At 47.3% G+C, this 22,023-nt stretch overlaps 1 protein-coding gene across 1 annotated transcript; it reads left to right on the top strand.

Moving 5' to 3' along the window:
* The first annotated feature begins 469 nt into the window (after positions 1 to 469).
* Positions 470 to 20,683, top strand: LOC104561819 (solute carrier family 23 member 1). The gene is made up of 12 exons (XM_010207651.2): positions 470 to 523; positions 3,742 to 3,891; positions 5,181 to 5,338; positions 8,617 to 8,776; positions 9,885 to 10,066; positions 12,963 to 13,083; positions 13,350 to 13,506; positions 13,706 to 13,959; positions 17,537 to 17,701; positions 18,014 to 18,122; positions 19,186 to 19,281; positions 20,415 to 20,683. The coding sequence occupies exons 1-12, from the start codon at positions 470 to 472 to the stop codon at positions 20,681 to 20,683; spliced, it is 1,875 nt and encodes a 624-aa protein (XP_010205953.2).
* Positions 20,684 to 22,023: the final 1,340 nt, after the last annotated feature.

Below are 22,023 nucleotides of genomic sequence, written 5' to 3'. Positions count from 1 at the left end.
CAAACAGGCCCAACCCACATGGAAAATGCAAGTTGCCGTTGAATCAATAATGAAGCAACAAGGTTCAAGGTTGTGCCAGAAAAACAGGTAGCTGTCTTGCCTCTCTGACACCCCTCGATGCCCTCTGATGCCTTACCTATGAAGGAAGTTTTTCGTGCCATCAGTTACTGATTCACTCAGTGCAGGGAAGGGCTGCTTTCCAGTTTGGTTTGAATGCCAGTCCTCTAATCAGCTGGAGAAAAGGAGTCACTTATATAAGCCAAGCCAAGGGAAAGGAAATGCTTCTGTGATACAGCTCACATGAATAGCTAGGACTGAGTGCTGGTTGACTCCTGAAGTTCAGCCTCCACTTCTTCTCACTCTGTGTTTTTAGGGCTGTGTCGACTGGGAGAAGTGGCAATTTGGGACGCTTTCCTCTTCTTAATGGTCTTTCTTTTTCAAGGCAAGTCGGTGAAGGCAAGTGGAAGGCATGACCCTCTCCTCAGAAAAAGAGCTCAACGGGCTCAGTAACCCCAGCTTTGTGGTGAGTCTGCTCGTCTCTGAAGGTTAATTCTTGCATAAACGGGTGTGAGCCCTGCAAAAGGAGGAGAAGGAAAAAAACAGGGGGCTCAGACTAGCTGCAAGGATGCTGGTGTACAGTGAACCTTTGTCTCAGCTCCTCTAACAAGAATCTGAGGAATAATTTCCTCATTACAGCCTGCTGCTGCTGAAGATTCAGCATACTCTCTGTCACCCTTTTAGGTTCTTTTCTCTCTGTTATTTCTAAAATGTTAGTGTAGATGAATGTCAGTGCAAGTGTATCTGTACTGAAATGCAAGTGAGCTCATGGCTCCTTGTGGCTGTGTCCCCGGGTTGAGCATTTTGTGTGTTAATTAGTAAAATTATAATAGAAATTTAGCCTAGTAAGAAGAATCTGATTCTTTATCCTCTGGATCTGTTTCTAGTGGTGTGAATTGTCAGAGAGCTAGGGGAAAAGAGATTTGTGAATCAGCAGTGGAGGCCACCCTGCAGAATTACAGCAGGGTGGTAAAAGCTGTAAACGATGTGTCAGTTCAGGGGTGTGCAGTGCACTGGAAATGCTGCAGGCTATAGCAGCCATAGGGCAAGGGCCTCGGGCATGGCATCTCCCTTCCCATCTCACAGCTCCCTTCCTGTCTCCATTAGAAACTAAAAGAGCTGCTTATGCTCTGACAGCAGGTGTGAAGCACTGGTGTCTTGCTACCTTGACACAGACCACTCACCCAGGGGACTCTGAAGGAGGTATTTGACCTCCTGGTGTGTACAAGTCTCCCATTTCTTGGGTAACTCTCGGTGAGTTTGCAGTGAGCAGAGGTGTGGGTGCTGTGCCAGCCGTGGGCAGAGCCTCAGGTAGGTGCTCATAGCAAGCCAGAGGTTCTCTGTCACTGTTGTCAGTAGGGTTTCTCTTTCCACCTCTTTTGCCATAACACAGAACAGGCTCATGACTTTGGTTTAAAGCACCTCAAAGAAGGTAGAAGACAGAGGTCTTGTACCTGTGGTTCAAGCAGCTCAGTTTCTGACTGACTTCTCAATGTGTTTATGATCAAATGTGGTTGGGGTCTCTGATATTGTGCCTGGAACCCGAGGCACATGGAAAGTGTCCTCAGCCCCTTGATTCATGGGAGCAGCTTGGCTGAGAATCACCAGCAGTGGTTCCCCATCCCTCCTCCAGACTTCTTGTCCTCCCACCAGCATCTCAGAATCACAGACTGGCTGAGGCACCTCTGGAGGTCAACTTCTCCAACCCCACAGCACAAGCAGTGCCACTTAGAGCCAGTTGCCCAGGATGGTATCTAGACAGTTTTAAAATAACACTGAGGATGGGGAGACTCCATGACCTCTCTGGGCAACCTATGCTGTACTTGGTCATCCTCACAGTGAAAAAGTGTTTCCCGATGTTAAGATGGGACCTCCTATGTTTCAGTTCAAGCCCATTGATGCTGATCCTGTCTTATCCTGTTATCTCTGCTCCACTGAGCTCTGCTCACTTGCTCTCCTCCAGCTCCTGTCCAGGCCAGGCCTTCATGTGATGATCATATGAGACTGTTACTGGAACAGACTGCCTGGCTGGAATATGCCTCCTGGTTAACATGGGAAAAGTTGTAATGCAAGGAAAGGAGCTTACTGCTGTCCACCTAGCTTAGGATTCATCTACCCATGGTGTTATTCAGGAGCAGATGTCCCCAAATAACTCTGTGCATGGGCAGTATTAAGTACCTTAATGTACTTTTGTTAATCCATGGTCCAGGCTGTCTTGTTCTGAAATGAAAATGTCTCCATGGGGAGTTATTCAGGAAAACCTTTTGCTCTTGAAGTTCATGCTTGAGTTCAGCTTGCATTAACTCTGTCTTCACCAATCAATTCTGAATATCTGCAATGCTCCCAGACTGCCTAGGCTGGAAAATACACTGTGTTTGAAATGTGTTACGTAGCACATTTGCAACAGTGTGATCTAAAATGGCACTTTGGAGACTCAGTCATGAGAATGGAAACCTAGAGGTTTCAGGCAAATAAAGAAGCCCTTCAGGATTAATCTGTCACACCTGCAAAATTTACAGCTGAATGTAACATTAATGTTATATCTCTATTCCCTGACCACAGAATTGGCTGTTTGACTCCACTGGTAGGTAGGCCATGAGTGTTACTGCAGCCACCTCTCTTTGCTGGGTATCTTCAGGTTCCAGCAGAACCTGGAGGATAAGAAAAAGAAGAGGTTTGGTAGTGACAAACTGGTTGAGCCCCTCCTGACAGCAGGTTTCTGTCCTTGCCTAAGGGAGTAGGGCATCCCAGCTCAGAAAAGCCTTCTGCTGCCATGTGCCAAGGCTGGTCAGCCTCACCTCCATCCCTGTAAAGATGGTAGAACAACTCATCCTGGATGCTATCTCAAAACACCTGAAGAAAAGATGGTTTTCAGGGCGACTCAACCTGGATTCACCAAGGAGAAATCCCACTTGACCCACCTAATAGCCTTTGTTGATGGCATAACTGGCTGGCTAGATGAGCGGAGAGCAGTGGGTTTCATCTACCTTGACTTCAGCAAGGCTTTTGACGCTGTCTCCCACAACATCATCATAGAAAAGCTCAGGTAGTGTGGGTTGGATGAGTGGAGGATGAGATGGATTGAGAACTGGCTGAATGGCAGAGCCCAGAGGGTGGTGATCAACAGACCCAAGTCAAGTTGGAGGCCTGTGGCCAGTGGGATTCCACAGGGACTGGTCAGTCTTATTCAATATCTTCATCAACAACCTGGATGAGGGGACAGAGTGTATCTTCAGCAGGTTCAAGGGATCTCGGCCGGCTTGAGAGTTGAGTAGAGAGGAACCTCATGAGGTTCAACAAGGACAAGTGCAGAGTCCTGCATCTGGGGACGAACAACCCCATGCACCACTACAGGCTGGGGATTGACCTGCTTTTGGTTGCAGTTTCTCCATCTTAGCTAGACAGTAGTGATACTGATGTGCTTTGTCCAGATGTCCATTTTAGGCTGAGACACTCTCTAATGTTTCTTCTGATCTGGACACATATGTGCATATAAAAATTTGCCATAGGTGTTTGTACTTCTGTTTTAATTTTCCTCCTTGCTCTTCTTTTTCCCCCTGGCATTGTTGAAAGTTACGTATGAGGTGCTCCTACAAAATGTGGAGGGTGGCTGCAAGAGAGGCGGCTGCTGGGTGCCCACAGAGCTGGGCTGCAGCCGGCAAAGTGTCTCTCTCTGTTGTGCAGGATGGAGATGGGAGCCACTACTGCTCCTCACCGGATCACACTGCCCAGGGCCCAAAGGAAGCTGGAGGCATGGGCCAAGGTGTCAGCCAGCTTGCCTACACCATCACGGACGTGCCTCCCTGGTACCTCTGCATCCTGCTGGGCATTCAGGTGTGATGGGGGGGCAGGAGGAGGCTGAGGATGGGTGGAAGTTTAATGTCTATTCAGCTGTTTAACGGGGGTGAAACCTGAATTTGGGAATGCTTTACCTTCACTGGGTATGGCTGGGCCTGTGGGGCTGGGCCTGTGGGGCTAGATCTTGGTGAACTCAAGTCCTTTCCACCACTTCCCAAGCACCGACTGTTATCCTTGTGCCTATGGCTACACTGCACCCCTTGAAGTGCCACCCCTTAGGGGAGGCAGAGTCCTAAGGATGGGGGCATATAGTTAATAAGAAAAGGTGGATACCTCAGCTGAAGGTAGCCAAATGTGTAAAGGCTTGTGAACTTCTGCATTCCTGTGGCAATAAAAAATAAGCAGAAGGGCTCATGCTGCCTTGGCTGGTGTGACCAACCATCAGTGGTGGCTGGGCCATTGATACCCAGTGCCATCAATGTATAGAGCCTCAGGGAAGTGAGACCTCAGAGCAATTAAGGTAACAATGAACTGCGCTCAGAGCTTGGTGGGAATTTTGTACTTTGTTTCCTTAAACAGTAATTTCAAATTTAGAGTGTATTAAACCAAGGTTTTCTGAACACATCTGCATCATAATTTTAATAAAACGTGCCTCAGATGATCACAGTGAGTTTCTGAGTGCCACCACTGCAGTCCCATGCTCCGAGGTGAGAACTAGCAACTAAGGTTAATGCTTAAAGCAAAAGTAAGTTTTAAAAAAATATTTTCATGTTTAGTAATTAGCTGAAGGCCACTGTGATTCTTCTGAAAAATGCAATGTCTGATTTTTCCATTCTTTGGCATCTCTTTTTTATGGTTATCCGTAAGGGGTGAGAAAAGCAAAGCAGTAGCTATTTTCCAGCTTTAAATGCTGTCTGTGGTGCAAATGAGATGGATTGAAACATTTGCATTCACTTAGCCTGTTTGTGGTCTCCCTCCACCTTTGAATGTCCCCACCTTCCTGGAAGAGTAGCCTCAACAGCTTTGTCTGCAGGTGCTGGGGATAAACTCATCATGTCTGACAGTGGTCTGAGGAGTGCAGGGCACTACAAAAGGTCTTTGGGTGCAGAAAGCGGGAAAAGTTTGAGGGGATGTATTGCAGCTGTTGTAGGTGGTTTGCAACAGCCTCTAATAGAGCATTAAAGTGGCCCAAAAAATAGAGAATGGACAGTACTATCACCCAAACACAAATCTGTGAGTTACTTTTAGATTTCCCTCAACAACATGTTAATAATATACAGCCAGTTCTGTGTCTTCTTCACTCAGTCTTTCTCTGTGGCTCCTAGCATTTCCTGACAGCCATGGGAGGTCTCGTAGCCATCCCGTTAATCCTCTCCAAAGAGCTTTGTCTCCAGCACGACCTCCTCACGCAGAGCCACCTGATCAGCACCATCTTCTTTGTCTCAGGGATTTGCACCCTGCTGCAAGTCCTCTTTGGAGTCAGGTAGGCCAAATGCCAGAAGCGGCACACAAAAACAGTTTGTAGATGCAATTACTATGTGCTTGGGCAACAATCTGCTATAGAGTTTGTCTGTAAGTGAGGGTTGTTTGCTGCCTTTGGCAATCAGGGCATGTGCCAAAGCACCCTGAAATCACTGTACATTATAGCTTTTTCCTGGTACTTCATCCACCTTTTGCTGGGTTTGTAAGGAATCTGCAAAACAATAAAGCATTGAAACAGGCAGTAAACAGTATCTGTTTGCTCCATACCCCAGGGATCCTTCAGCTGAGGCCACATCCCTCTGATCAAGGGAGCACAGATCCCACAGGAAACTAGGGTGGGGGATAAATGGGGGAACTTGAAGCCCATCTGCAACCACTTAGGGTCTCAGGGAGGAGCTCTGTGGCACATTCTTTTACCTGGTGCCATTTCCCATGCTCAGGGATTTGTGGCACAATCTGAAAGCAAGGAAAGTAAAAATTCTTTGCTGCTGAGCTGTTGAAGAGCTGGTGGTGAGGAGACAAGCATGAGGTTGCCATTCACAACCTAGAAAATGAAGTACTTAAGTACTTGGCGTGACTATAAGCATTCTTCCTTGCCACAAGGACCCTGTACCTTTGCTTGCCTTGCAAAACTTCTTTTATTCCCCTTGTCATAACTCTGGGCTGCTTCTTGCTTTCCACAGGCTGTTTTTTTTCCCCCCTCCAATATGGTAAGAACATATGTTTCTTGATTCAAAGGCAAAAATCACACAGTCTTTGGCTTCCAAATATGAGGGACCTGATTAAAACTCATTTTACCATCAAGTCACTGGTCAACTGCCAACTCCATAAAATGTTTTTACTCCTCCTGTTTCTTTCCCCAGTATAGCTTTTCTATCTCTCTCTCTTCCAAAAAGTGACCATAGGCAAACTTTTGCCCTGCCTTGACACTCTGGCCATGAAAAAGAGAGACTCTGGTTCTTCCCAGTTCGCTTAAATTCAGGCTGGGGTACATGACCTTGGCTGTGGCTGCTAGTGCAACTCAGACTGGAGTCCTCCCAAGCACCCTCCCAAACACCTTGGTGAATACTTGAGAACTCTGACATCCCCTGCATGCTGCTAGCAAGGATGAAAGAGTGGCAGGAAGCCTCTCCTGTCTCTGAATAGCTAAATGAGGAACAACAGTTCAAATTAAGTGGTAAAGAGTTGTTCCTATGGGATAAGCTTGAATGGTTCTTGCTGTGCTGAGGACACAATTGCCTTTTTGCTGACTCCAACTATAAGGCATGAGGACATTCCTGGCGGAAAGGTGAGACTCAGCCTGTGGTGTGGCTGAAGGCAAACCAAGCCTGAGGAGACAGCTGGAAGCAGATCTGTTTTCTGAAACTCTGTAGTATTTACAAGCCACAAGACAGACAGAAAAGTTGTCAACAATGAGCAGGTGAGCAGGTGGGAATGCTTTTTACCTGGAAAAAATGCATCTACGCCACATTCTGAGGCCCTGGGGAGCCAATGATGGGTCCCAAACAGTCACTGGAAACACTATCCAAGAGGCTTCTGAGGGGACACTTAAGGTCACTTGCTATTATGGTGAGTCTCCCTTAGCAGATTCTTGGACATCATTTAGTGATCATCAGAGCATAGCAGTTCCTTCCCTACACCTGCAGCTTTCCATCTTGCAAACACTACTGGAAAGAGCTCAGTGTGCCCCATATGCATCGCTTCGCACCTCAGTTTTCCCTGAGACTACTCACACGAGTACTAGCTCGATGAAACATCTTGAGGGCCAGCAGATCAAGATCTAGAAATCTATTGTTAATTCTACAGTGATGGCACTTGGGCCTTCTCTGTTTCTTTCTATTAGTTTGGTTTTTTTTTTTCCTTGTCCAGCAAAATCCTTTGAAAGCTGCAACGTATTTGTCTGAAGGCTGTAAATAAGGGACTCTACAGATGACTGATATTCAAATATAACTCACTGGCAGAGCTTCAACTGTGCTTTGGTTGTGAGTGGTATGAATAATTGCAGTGGTATAAATGGTTTAGCTGATAGGGATGTGATGCTGTTGCAGTTTATTTTCCAGTCCTTTCCAGAGACTGGTTTAAATGCCTCTAGTTGGGTGAAATCCATGCCCTGTAAAAGCTCGCTTTCCCCAGCTCTCTGCACCATAGCTTTACTAAGCAGGCACTGTGAGAGTTCCTGGCACAAAGGAGAAGTTGCTTTGGGGCTGCTCCCAGGGGCACTTCCTAAACAGAGGAAGCAAAGGCTCCTCAGAGATTTCTCTCAGTAGGTCCAGAGCTGCTGTGTCAGCCTCCACTCTCAGGCAGTTTTGGGTTTTTCAAGGATGCTAGAGGAAGGACCAGAACAACTTGCACTGTAATGGGGTTTTAATGCCTGCAGGGCTTCGGAGAGCCAGTCAGGCCTTTTTGGTCTCTATCTCCATTTCTCCATGCGTGGAAAGAGAAGAGGTTGTCAGAGTCCACAGGAGCAACATCTCCACTGTACAAAACTCTGTATGAAGCCAGTGCTGAGCACCATTGGAGATAGCTCCTTGCTGGCCTGAGGCGTTTCTGTAGTGGGGGTTACTCTCAGCCAGAAGACATGTGGCATGGGTGAAGAGCCGAGGTCTCACCTAGCCAGTGAGCTCAAACCCATCCATATAGGTCAGGTCTTCTTTCCAATGTCAGTGGAAAGAAGGCAAAAGAAGTAGCTTTAAAACCCGGTGCATTAAAAGCCAAGTCACATTTTCTGCTGCCCTCAGTCTGAGGATGGTTGGGGCATGGAGAGTAACCAGTATATGTCCTTGTGTTCATGAGCAGGTTTTGAAGGAAACTGAGGTGACTGAAGTGCATGAAGGAACTGGATATCAGCAAGACTTGGGCCTGGGTTGATGCTGAGCTTTTCTTCAGAGTCTCAACATTTTTCTTCCTTGGTCTTCTCCCCTCCTCCAGCTTTTTCCTTTGGTGGTTGTTTTACCCTGTGCAGCTCCGTGGTCTTGTCACACCTTAGGAGGACTATTTTTTGCTTAATGCAGGGTAGCAGAGTTTGACTGCAGTACTGACATGCACCTTTGTTGCCAGTGTTTGGACCTGAGTTCTTCCCCTTGAGTCACTTGAGTGCAATGGGCAGCAATTCTCACCTACAGTCAGTGATGGAAATCTGCTAGAACACTTCAAAAGATACTGCCAGAGGCCATGGGCAGACTGTTTTTTAAGCTTATTTCGCTCTCCTTTCTCTCATTGCTAGGGAGCTGGGTTTCTTGCGTTCTTGCTCATGATCTTCTCCCTCTGCCCTCCTTCCAGGTTGCCTATTATTCAAGGAGGAACTTTTGCTTTCCTGACCCCCACCCTGGCCATGCTGTCTCTACCCACGTGGAAGTGCCCTGCCTGGACGCAGAATGCTACCCTGGTGAATGCCTCTTCACTGGAGTTCATCGAAGTCTGGCAGACACGGATGCGAGACGTATGTTACATTCTCAGCAACATCTGCTCTGTATAGGGGCTGTTTGCTTTCAGAAAAGCACCTGACCAAAGTGCTTTTCAGCAGGGCCATCACTGCTGAAGAACCCTCTATTCCCCACGGACCTTGGCCCTCATCCTGCTGCAGCTTCCTAAACATTCGTTCTTTGGCAAAAAGAAGCAGGTGCTTCGTGGTTGCTGAGCAGGGCACATGCAGACCTTGGGTGATTTATGGCCCTTGCAAAGTCTCCACTGGCCCAGCCAAATCCCTTCTCCATGAAGCATGGTTAGCATTGAGGAACAAAGAGAGGGAAGATGAAGATGTTTCCAAGGAAGAGACTCTGTCTAAGGACAGGAATCTTGTAAAAATAAATGCAAGGGCAGAAATAAGAGTGCATTCTTTGGTAGTCAAAAGAGAGGAGGAAAAGTCAGGGACCTCATTGCCTAGTTCTACATCTGTTGTCTTATCAAAGTGTCTAAATTTGCCGCTATTGATCCAGGGGCCCGTGGGAAGGAATACAGAGGACCCAGCCTGGGTTTATCACCAAAACTGTGGAGGCAGAGAGCAGCCTCACCTCTGAATACCCTGCCTGGATCTGACATGAGCAGTTAACACTGGCTGCTGAGCACTGATTGTCAAACACAGGAAAGCTCAGGGTGGTAAATGTGTCCTCAGAGAAAAGATAGAGGCTGTAATGACCCATCTGCCCTACCAGTGTGTTGAAGTGCCTCAAGTCCTTCCCAGAGGGGAGATGAGTGGAAGCCATGGCCCTGTTCCCATTTTTGGGAATCTTTCCCCCTGCATTTTGGGGGAGCAGGAGAAGCTGATGTATACTTGGGTGGCCCAAGAGGACAGGGAGGAGGGTATGTCTAGAACAAAATTAACCCTGGTGAGAACTAAACCCATCAGCCGAGGGGGATGTGGTGTGCTGGTACTTGGGTAGTCATTTCTCACACATAATGCTCATCTGGGCTTTGCTGAGAGGCCTCCGTATGGGTCTGTCAATGGAGGCTGAGCCTGGCACTCAAGCTAGATTTGCACTGACTTAGGAAGGAAAGGCTCAACAGCTGCAGCTCCTTCCAATCTCTGCCCTCTCCCTCTGTTTTTCCAGGTGCAAGGAGCCATCATTGTAGCTTCCTGCTTTCAAATCTTCGTTGGATTTTCTGGCTTGATTGGGTTTCTGATGAGGTTCATCGGCCCCCTGACAATTGCCCCCACCATCACCTTGGTTGCACTGCCTCTCTTTGACTCGGCTGGGGACGATGCTGGGCAGCACTGGGGCATAGCGTTCATGTAAGTCTCACTTCCCTGTGGGAAAGCTGAATGCACACAGGCTGCCTGCCTCTAATATGAAACCAAGTGTCACGATCTGTTGCAGGGTTGCCCTGGGTTCAAGGTCGATTTGTTGAGCACTAACATGTGGCAGGCTTGTGCAAGACATAGCCCTCCCCTCAGGAGGTTAGAGCCCTCAGCAAGAAAACAAAGCCCTCAAATGAGTTTAAAAAAAATCTGTTTTTTTGTGAAAATTCAAAGTTCACAGGTCAGTAGATAAATGCATCTCTCCTGCTTGTGATTCCTGTGTGTGGTTTCTGGAAGCAGTCTCCATCACAATTGTCTGCACATGCTGTCTTTACACACCCGCTGTTTACACTAAAGAGACATTCCTAAAACGGTGAAGCTGAGCACTCTGAGTCAAGTATTCCTTGAGTTAAAGTAACTGGTGATTTACATGTGTTTTTCATAGGACAAGGAGGAATTGCTTTCTCCACAGTGTGCCTGGAGAGCTCAGAAACCTCTGCAGTGTGGCTTTGCAGCATTGAGTGCTCCTTCAGGGGTATTAGTGTGCATGCCCTTGTGCATGAATGTATGAGGGTGCTTGGTGGCAGAGTTTCCTTGTTATTTCAGAAATGAGTTATTTTAAAAGTAGAAATGTCACTGCATGGTTCCCCTGCAGATTTGTCACCTTCATATCCCTGATGCAGGAATAACATATCCTCTCCAAAGGCTCCCATCAGTTTGCTACTACTTTCAGAGCTGCCTTTAGACACTGGAGGGCCAGGCTTGACTGCAGATCTGTGAAGGCAGTGTGCTGTTGCAGGGACATTTCTCCCTGCACCTGCCCTCCCAGACCCCAAAAGCCACCTTTCATCTCCCCCATCAGTTCCTCACCTAACTCATCTCTTCCACCAGCATTCCAATCTGACCCCAAACCCTGACTGCAACCCAGCTTTCTTTTCACCATTGTTTCTCCCACCCCATCTCTGGCTTGTCTTCTTTTCCAGCTCTGGTGATTCGTCCTAGCCTCTTCGCTTAGCCCATCTGAATTTTCCCTTCAAAGAGTATATCCTTCTCTGGACTATCTCCTTTCTCTGCCTCCTTTCTCCAGCTGCTGGCTCCTACCCTCAGACTCTCACTTGACCTCTTTGACCAACTGTACTGCTATATTAATGATGTCCTGGTCCTCCAGCCAGTGTCCCTACTCTCAACATAGGTTTCTGTCCGGTTCATTTCTGTCTCATCTTATACCTGTACTAATCCCAGTCCTTTCTGTCTTGCCTCAGACACCTTAGTCCCAGTCTGTTCACTGTGCTCTGAGCCATCTTGGTTATCTAATCTTTTGCTGCCTTCTTCATACTCCACGGGTGTGGAGAGAGAAAGAGGGAGAGTGACAATGGAGAAGATGGAAGACATGGACCATGTGGTCTCAGCTCTGCTGTTCAGCCCCATCACATCCCAGAGTCCCCATGATGGATGACACCCACTGTTGCTTCAAGAAACTGGTCTAGTACGTGCTTGCTTGCTCCCTGGTGATGGTGCATGCACAGTTTGTCACAGGGTAATGCTTGGATGTAGTCAGAAGGCTCACAATCTTTATGTAAGTGCTAAAGTCTGAGATGTTTCTGTGGACTGCTTGGGACACGAGATGGGTGATCATTGTTACAGACCGAGCATATCGGAGCATATTTTTGTGAGAAAGAGCAATATCCTTTACCCCAAATAACAAGTTCTACTAAATCTCAAATTTCTGCTCCAGTCATAAACAGAATCTGCTACTGCTCAAGGCAAAACGACCTTCTCATCACAGGCTATATGCTATGTCTATTTCCTGAACATCACTCATTGAACTAGGTTTAGGATACATTTTTCCAGAAATATTTGGCCTGAAGCAGGGGTTTTCCATGGAAATCTTCATCCTGAATGGGTAAATTTAGGCAGAATTATAAGTAGCTGAAACTAGAGGTTTTTAATAGAATGTGTCAGGCAACCTGAATAATAAGCAGTGACACCCACCTAAGATAGACAAGTCTTTGCAGTGATTCATAAGGCTGACGAGCACCTTTGTTAATATAAGTGCACAAAGTGTGTACCATTAGTTTATCTGGGCTCTGTAGCTCTAGAAACTATGAATGGAAACCAGTTTTTCCTTTTTTTCTTTTGAAACAGGGACTTTCACAGACAAATCAAATTCTCTAGGACAATAGGAAATTACTTCAAGTGGAGCCAGTAAAGATTTAGACTGGAGATTAGGAAGAACTTTTTCATTGAGAGGGTTGTTAGACACAGGCACAGGCTGCCCAGGGAGGTGCTGGAGGCATTTAAAAGCCATGTAGCTTAGGTGCTGAGGGACATGGTTTAGTGATGGGCTTGGCAGTGTGAGGTGAGTAGTTGGAGTTGATAATCTTAAAGGCTTTTTCCAACCAAATAATTCTATTATCTTTCTTTTACTCCATGCCGCTTAGTTTTTTGCCACTTGCAGAGCAGCATAGGTAAACCTGAAATCAGGAAACCAGTAAACCCTGTACTTCCAGCATATCTGAACTACACAGAGGTTTAGGGACAGTTTCTTATATAGCCTGCCTGGGCCTTGCATGTCTCTCGGGTCTTTCCTTTACTCGTGTCATTTTTAAGCTTCCCACAGCTGTGTCATACTCACCGATGCCCTATCTGGGAGGGTCACTCTTGAAACAAAAGGGGCAAAAAAGATATCTGCAAATGTAGAGGAGCTATGAGTATGATGAAAGGCTTGTTCCACCTCAGGCTTGCTGGAATGGGGAGCCACCCTCTGTTGCTGAGACACTAGTCTTTGGGGTGCTCTGGAGTCCTGGCTCCCTCGGTTCCAGGTCTTCAGTTAATGTGGGGACAGGCGGGCACCTTCTTTGTCTCATGGTCTGGTTTTCCCTTCTCCTAGGACTATTGCTTTCATAGTTCTGTTCTCCCAGTACTTGAAAGATGTCCCTGTACCACTGCCATCTTACCAGAGAGGCAAGAAGTGCCACTTCTCCCCGGTCTACGTCTTCCAGATCTTCCCGGTAGGTTGGAATTGCTGGAGATCCAGGGATCGTGGCAGAGGGGCCTGCCCTCACCTGCCCCAGGCTGCCTGGGCTCTTTCCTCTCACGTCTAGCTGAGTGAGTGCTTCCCAGCCCAGCCTGGGGACAGGGAGAAGAAGGTCCCCATGGTCCTGGCCACGGGGAGGGAGGGAGGGAGAGAAGGAAGGAGGGAGGGCCATCAGGACATCTCCTCCCACACAACTGTGCCAGAGATGTGACCATAGCCTAAGCACCACCACTGCTGCAGGTGCTGCTGGGGCTTTCCCTGAGCTGGCTGGTCTGCTACGTGCTGACGGTGACCGATGTCCTCCCTGCGGACCCCACTGCCTACGGCCACGTGGCCCGAACAGACACCCGTGGGGACGTTTTGTCCCAGGCTCCCTGGTTTCGGCTGCCTTACCCAGGTACCTTTACCCCACTTTGCCCCCTCCCACCATGCTGCTCCTTGCTGTGGCTTGCACCTCTACTTATGGCTGGCAGGGGGAAGTTAAATGCCCCGAATCAGGCAAACACACACAAACATTCCTGCTGTTCTCTCCACACCCACAACAGATTGCAGGGCAAATGTGCCTCACTGAGCTGAACCGAGCTCTTTCCTTGCAGGCCAGTGGGGCGTGCCAACCATCAGCCTGGCTGGGATATTTGGCATCCTGGCCGGGGTGATTTCCTCCATGCTGGAGTCCGTGGGGGATTACTATGCCTGCGCCCGTCTGTGCGGGGCCCCGCCGCCACCCAAGCACGCCCTCAGCCGTGGCATCGGAGTTGAGGGCATCGGCTGCCTCCTGGCCGGGGCCTGGGGCACGGGCAACGGCACCACATCCTACAGTGAGAACGTGGGGGCCCTGGGCATCACCAAGGTGAGCCACGCTGCAGGAGGGTGGCTGCGCTGCCATGCTCCTCCTGGGGGGCTTTCCCCCAGGAGGAATCATGTGAAATGTAAACTCTTTCTTTGGACTTATGAAACAAGATGGCGAAGGTTTATGTTTTAGCCTCTCCATAAAGTTCTGTGAACCCCTTGAATATGTTACTGCTTGTATAAAGGAAAGAAATTTCCAGAGACAAGCTTGACAATCAGATCATAGATTTTCACTAAGCTTTACAGCCATGGATGAGTATATCCAACAGCCAGCTGGAGAACATTTTGAAATCATTGTCAAATAAGCAGACATTGTCATGTCAGCAGAGCCGTGAGTCAGTAAATAAATGCAGAATTTGGCTTATGGCTCCCACACTATAATATTGCTTATTTCACTGGTTTTTACAAACCTGACTCACAATAACTGTGTTTCACAGACTGAAGCAATAATGTTTGACCGAGGTGTTTGATCCAGCAGCAAAGGCTATCTGGATATCTGCATGCAGCCCAGTTTAGCCTCTCACCACCTGTACTTTGTGACTATGAAATCTGTGCTCACTGATTGCATACCCAAGCCCATTCCAACCATATACCGGGCTGCATCAAAAGAAGCACAGTCAGCAGGTCAAGGGAGGTGATTCTCCCTTTCTACTCTGCTCTGGTAAGACCCAACATGCAGTACTGCATTCAGCTATGGGGCCCCCAGCATAAGAAGGACATGGACCTATTGGAGGACGTCCAGAGGAGGGCCACAAAGATGATCAGAGGGCTGAAGCACTTCTCTGTTGTTCAGTCTGAAGAAGAGAAGGCTTCCGGAGACCTTACAGCAGCCTTCCAGTACCTAAAAGAGATCTCCAAGAAAGCTGGAGAGGGACTTTTTACAAGGGCACGTAGTGACAGGACAGGAGGCAATGGCTCTAAACTGAAAGAGGGTAGATTTAGATTAGATATTGTGAAGTTCTTCACTGTGAGAGTGGTGAGGCACAGGAACAGGTTGCCCAAAGTGCCCGTGGATGCCCCATCCCTGGAAGTGTTCAAGGCCAGGTTGGATCGGGCTTGGAGCAACCTGGAGTAGTAGAAAGTGTCCCTGCCCATGGTAGGGAGTTGGAACTAGATGATCTTTAAGACCCCTTCCAACCCAAACCATTCTATGATTCTGTGACATGTAGTTTGCTGCATACATTGTGTGTATGGGATGTAGCATAGTGCACAGGTACCTACTCATAATTATCAGATTACCGGACATGTTTTCCCATGTACACTGTCCTTTGGGGGACATGCCATCCTTGCTGATTCAGGAGAGAGGTTTTCTTTAGATCCCAGTTCTGCTCACCTTGTTCACACTTAAGTGAGTAGAAGATGCAGTTTGATCTCAGCCTTAAATCAGTGTAAAGACTGTAACTGGGATAGATGGCGATGCTGAGGGCATAAGGCAGATTTCATGTCAGTTTTCATGTGGGAAACATATTTTCCCATAACAAATGGAAATGCAAAGGACTCGTTTCCACTGCTTAAACAGAGAGGTGTCCAGCACCACCTGAAACAACTCTGGAGATCTCAGATATCCACAGTGCCTGTCAGGTAAGGCAAAGAGAAGCTGCTAGCAGCTGCCAAGATCCAACATCTTAAATAGTACCAGGCACCTATATTTAAGCTACTTCATCAAGCCCAGGGTGCCGGTACTGAGCATTCATTTCCAAGAAAAGGAGGATTTTAAGGAGAGGTAAAGACCTCAGAGTCACCACTCAGATAGTAGGGGACTGTGTTCCTGACATAATTAGAACAAACTCTTAACTAGAGGCTTTAGCAGGGTAAGCTCACAGTTTTGGTGTCAGCGGATTAGGTAATTTGCCTTTAAGGCCAACTCTATATATTGGATAATTTGACATTTTGGCAAATTAAGAATCAGAAGCTTCATTTTATTTTTGGCACAGATAGAGCTGTCATCATTTATTAAATAACAGTTTTGATGGTAATGGTGTCCCAAGGTTTTAAGCCAAGGAATATAAAAAGCCTGCCTGAAAGCAATGCATGATTTTATTTTGAAACTCCCCACCAAATCTTTTTCCTTTATCTTTCACAATCAAGTAAGACTTAAATTATGTTAAAAGGACATGTTTAAGAAATATTAAAAAAGAGACACTACTAGTTACTGGGAACATATTTACTGAAAGCATTCACAGAAAGCCCTTCTTGTGAATATACATTCTTCAGATATTTAAAGGGAGGGATTAAAATATTTGATTGGATTATAGAACGTTTGCGGAGGATCACAGAGTTTCCCTGCCTAAGACACAAACATTGTAAATCTTAGCACGATTCTTTAAGCTGTCCAAGCTTTGGTGTGGCAAGGCCTATCTTGAATTAAAGTCTAATAAATATTGCTGACTTCTAGTTTCCATAGGCTGTAAATGTCTCTTTCACCCCTTTGTTTGGCGGCCACTCTTTTATTGTTTCCTGTTGGCATGCTCCAACAGATCTGAATGAAAGGCACAGCTTGGTGTGTCATCCCATCTTTGCTGTAGTGCCTAACCAAGAAAAGGCCACCCTGGCTCTTCCTAGGGGGAAAAAAAAAAAAAGAGCAAAAAATGTTTTTACTGAAGCTAGATGGGTCATGAGAGATAGAGGCAGGACAAGAGACCTCCTTGCTTCTCATTAGACATTTGTTGACCACAGAAAGGATATCTCAGATCCCAGAGCTTGGGATTTGAACAGCCAGCCAACTCTGGTCTCCCAAATCTTGATCTCCAAGCAATGGCATCATAGAATCACAGAATGGTCGGGGTTAAAAGGGACCTCTAGAGATCATCCAGTCCAACTCCCTGCTAAAGCAGGTTCACCTCAATCAGGTCACACAGGAACACATCCAGGAGGGTTTGGAAATCTCCAGATCAGGAGACTCAACACCCTCCCTGGGCAGCCTGGGCCAGGGCTCTCTCACCTGAACAGCAAAGAAGTTTTTCCTAGTGTGGAACTTTTTGTGTTCCAGCTTTTGTCCATTACCCCTTGTCCTGTCACTGGACACTGCAGAAAAAAGTGTCACCCCATCCTCCTGACATCCACACTTTAGGTACTTACAAGTATCGATGAGGATCAGTGTAGGACACCTCGCTGAAAGCCATTTTTAGATGGCAATCCAAACTCCAGTGGAATGATTGCCCAGCAAACTGACTGAGTGGTTGTAACACCAGCCTGTGGGTATGCCAAGCCATTTCTAGGTTGGAGCAAGAGCAAAGCTGTGCTTGGGGACTGCTGTGCTCTTATCTTTATAATGATTTTTTTGTTTGTCAGCAAACTGTTAAAGTCCTGGTAAGTCCAGGAAAGATGATAATGCCAAGTAAGTAGATGTGGACCCATGGTTGCTCTCAGTGCCTTTCATGGTAAGTATTTACTAGTGTGCACGTACTACACGCAGTGTGAGCATCCCTCCTCAGCAGCGGCTGCATCTGAACCTGCAACTGGACGTGCCACTGATTGTTTCATGCCATGGGGCAAGCCCTGCTCAGCAGGCTGGCACTGTAGCACACCATTCCTTGGCTCTCTGTGCCAGCCAGTGCCTCCTCTTCCTCCTGCTCCAGGTAGGGAGTCGGATGGTGATCATTGCTGGTGCCTGTGCCATGCTCCTGAGCGGCATCTTTGGGAAAGTCGGGGCGATGCTTGCCAGTATACCCACCCCTGTGATTGGAGGCATGTTCCTTGTGATGTTCGGAGTTATCACGGCAGTGGGGATTTCCAATCTGCAGGTAAGCAGCTGTGCAAGCACCATTTCACCCCTAGGGAAGGGCACTAGGCAGAGTCAGATAGAACTGCACTACAGCAAATGCAAACGTTTGCGTTGGCAGTTCCTTAGGTGAAGAGGAGAGGATGGACCCAGAGGGGCTAAATCGCAGAGGGCTCTCTTGGCACTGGGGGCAGCAGGATCACAGAAGAGCCAGGGCTGCTGCTCAGGTCTACTCCTGCATGCAGTGTTTACATCTGAGCCTGTCTCATGAACACAACAGTAATCCACAGATGTGGGTAATTCCAGACTTCATGTATACAATTTCTCTGTGCAGTACACAGATATGAATTCCTCCAGAAACATCTTCATCTTTGGATTTTCTGTATTTGCTGGCCTTACGGTTCCCAACTGGGCAAGCAAAAATAGTACCCTGCTGGAAACAGGTAAGCAGCAGCATGAGATGTATTTTCTGTAGCATAAAACTGAAGCAAAGGTTGGCCTAGAGAAATCTTTTAAAATGCTTTTTTTTTCCTGATAAAACCCTGAAACCTATGCTTTGACTATTGCCTTTTTATTTCTGTGAGAGTTATTCTTGCCCTTTGCTTTGTTGCATGGCTCTGGTGTGGAAATCGCTGCACCTGATCAGTGACTCCACTGCAACAGATTCCTATTGAGCTAAGGATGGTAGAGCACTTCTCTGGGACAAATTCCTAGTAGGGGGCAAGACAATACTGTGGGGCTGAATCTTGATCACGATCTCAGTAAATGAAGTTTTCTTACGTGCTCATACACAATAAAGCTGTGCTTCCAAAATGCAAGAGCAGACTCCTCTACTAAATTCCATCAGATTCACTTGAAACTTCCAGTCCTCCAACAGTTTACCTCTTCACTGTCTCTCCAGTGACTAACATGTTAATCACAAAGGCTGCAGTATCTTCTCTTAAGCTATAGGCACACTGGATGGGCTGTTGAAAGAGCTGGGCCCACAAATCACACACTGTGTAGACAGCTTATCAAATGCTCAGTACCACTGGGCTTTGCTCATGTCTATCTCGCCTTCCAGAGAAACACCACATCTGCTTAACTTGTGGTGAAATCCTGTGCTGTGTATGACTGTCTTTGGGGACCAAAGCTTGTGCTTTTCTAGAGAACTGCTTGGTGTTACGTTTTGGAAATGTAGAACACATTTGGAGCAGAAGGTGGCTTTTTGCTTTTTATTTTTTTCCTGGGACAGTGCTATGGCCTGCACTGTTTCTAGGCTCTAAATGTATTTATTAGTCATCTCCTGGCCACCAGCAGCTGGGTGAGGGAATAGTCATGCAGAATAAAACTGCCGGTCTGAAACTGGCAGTGAGATCAATCTCCCTTGCATTGACAAATATTAAGCTCTGCTTTGGGATTTGCAGGTCTTTTTTAAACAAGCATGCAGCTTCTTGGCACCAGGTATGTTGCAGGTCAAACACATGTCTCTCTGCACCATTGTCCTAAGGTTTCTTTTTCTGCTAGGAATCATCCAGTTGGACCAGGTGATCCAGGTGCTTCTCACCACTGGCATGTTTGTGGGCGGACTCCTGGGGTTTTTCCTTGATAACACCATTCCAGGTAGGATTTGCTGAAATGAGCTAAGCTACTAGTTTGTGCCTGCTCTTTGGTTTGTTTCATATAATTTTCTGTCTTTACAACTACTGCTTTATGGGTAGCAACCATGAAACACCATGTGACTCAGCTTCTTGAGAGGGGTGAGGAATAGGGGACATCATTGAAACGGTCTCTGGCTGGAAAACAGTAGCTTATCAAAAAACTACTTTTTCAGGAAGAACCCAGTCTGAAGGAAAACATTTATTTGGGCAAGATGCCTTCTAGGGAAAATGCCAGCCCAGAGCCACATTGCTGATTGAAAGCAGAGAGAAAGGCAACTACAAGGAGCCAACACATGCCTCCTCATGAGAGCTGCTAAAACTGAGGCTGAGTGATGCCACAGCAGTGGAAAGCAGTCAGAAAGGCTGGTGACTAAAGAGAACAATATAGCACCTGCAGCTGGCCCTCACAGCCAGCAAAGAGCTCTCCATTTTCATCAAGCCTGGAGAGCCATGGCATAAGATTAGGAGAGGAAACTCCCTTCTGTGCTACAGAAAAGAGCAGGAAGGACACTATTAAACAGACTCTTACTGTCTCAGGCTTCTGTTAGGGCCAGTCTCCTCTTGGCTCGTTAATTTTCTTGTAGCCCTTGATCTTCAGCTCCTAAGGGCAGAATTTACAGATGCCCTCACTTGCTTTCCCAAGAGAAACTCAGCTGCTGCAACCATTGCAGGCACTTAGCAATTCCGTGGCTAGGGTAAATGCCTGTGACTGACTAGAAACTGCTAGCCAAACTTTATTCCCCCACTCCTGGGCAGTTAACATACAGCCTTGCCTTCCTAGCACTGCATGAACACCCTGCTTTGAACAGTTGCTGGATGCCCCATGGCTTGGGAAAACCTATCTCAGTACGCTTGACTCCCATGGAAAGCATTGAAGGCTGCTTATCCAGAACCTGTTGCAGGAAGACTCTATCTAGAATCTCATGAGTGAATTTTTGTAGAGAGCTCTGGAGCTAGAAAGGTTTGAGTGCAAGGGACCTGTATGTTGTGCTGGGTCTGCTGGGATTTGAGCAGTGGGTGTGAGGCACACAAGGCAGTCCTCTGCGTGGGGCACCTGCTGATTTAAACACAACAATCTCATTTTTGCTGTTACAGGAACAGAGGAGGAGAGGGGGCTCCTGGCATGGAAGCACAGCCACAAAGGAGAGATGGACAACTCTCAGCGCATTTCCAAGGTCTATGACCTTCCCTTTGGCATAGGCACGAGATACTGTGCTGTCTCTTGGTTTCAGTATCTCCCCACTTGCCCCAAAAGACTACCTAGAGTCAAGAGAATGGATGAACTGAGAGCTGCTAGACAGGAAAGCAGTGTTAAAGCAAGCTCAGAAAGAGACTCTGAGATAGGTGCTGACACAAGGATATAAGCACGTGGCCTGCAGGTGATCTCATCTCAGAAGCACAGACCTGAGAAGCCCCCATCATTTGAACATGAGCTGTCAGCTGCTCAAGGCTTGAGCAGGAGAAGGGTAATGTCTTTCTCTTCCCAGCTCTGCCCCCTGCACCACTGGTCACCTCGAGGAAGTGATTTTTCTCCTCTCTGCTGCTTGCCTGCCCACCTCTAGGAAGAACATAATCCTTCTTTGGGGAACACCAAAGCCCAAGAAATGCCTGGGAAAGATGTTAAATTTCCTTCCTTGCACTGAGCCTTGAGGACCTCAAGGAGCAGCTGTTTAGCTAAAGCAGAGCTCCTCCTGACCGCTGTCCTCGCTGCTCAAGGGGCCACAGGTGCAGGCATCCCTGATGTGGGCCCTGCACCACTCTCAGGCATCCTTTGGGCTGAGGCTAATCCCCACCACCTTAAAGATCTATAATGGCAATGCTCACCTGTCAGCTTGTGCTTTACACCTCATCCTGGCCAAGGGGAGTGAGTGGGCATCTCTAGGTCATGATTCATTCTCATTCCACATTCCTACCATTCAAAGCCAGACAGAGGAATGTTGTTGTAAAAGAGGTGTCTAAGGTTAACAGGATGGATTGTCTTCTGAACATGCCTCTCCCACCTCAGACAGCAGAGGGAATCCAGAGACCTTACTTAGGTTCTTGACCCATCAGAAAAACCCAGCTCCACAGAAATAAATCCCACCTGGGGTGCTGAGAGGAGTCTCAGGGAAACCAGCTTCCCCAGGGCACCAGACCCTACAAAGATGAAGGAATGCTTATCGAAGATGAAGGAGAAAACTCTTCTGCTCACAATCTAATGAACCCCTGCTATTGCTACCTCCTGTGTCCCTCCACTGTACCTGTTTGGTCCGGTGTGATGACTGTGTGTTGATAACCACTTCTCTGGAAAACTGTTTGCAGTTTCTTGCTCCTGTCCACTATAAGCAAAAACAGCCTTAACCTTTATGGCCATACACAATGTGATTGCACGTGGTGCTGGTTGCCAGCATTGCTATAGCATAAGCTTGTGTTTCCTGCATTGAGATTTACACTTAGATATCTATTTTGAAAAGTAAATAAAATGTACAGTGCAACGTTGTTTCTCAGGGTGATTGCCATAGTGAGTGGCAGGTAGCATTCACAGAATCACCAAGTGATTCAGTTTGGAAGAGACCTCTGGAAGTCGTCTGGGCCAAGCCCCTGCTCAGAGCTGGTCCTGCTAGAGGAGGTTGCAGAGGACTGTGTCCATTTTAGCTATGGATGGAGAGCCATAGTGTCTTTGGGAAGTCTGATCCAGTATCTGACCACCCTCATGATGAAAAGC

This window comes from Colius striatus, chromosome 1 (genome assembly GCF_028858725.1).
Source record: "Colius striatus isolate bColStr4 chromosome 1, bColStr4.1.hap1, whole genome shotgun sequence".
Classification (NCBI taxonomy): domain Eukaryota; kingdom Metazoa; phylum Chordata; class Aves; order Coliiformes; family Coliidae; genus Colius; species Colius striatus.
The sequence above is the reverse complement of the archived record's forward strand: the minus strand, read 5'-3'. Positions and strand labels throughout refer to the sequence as shown.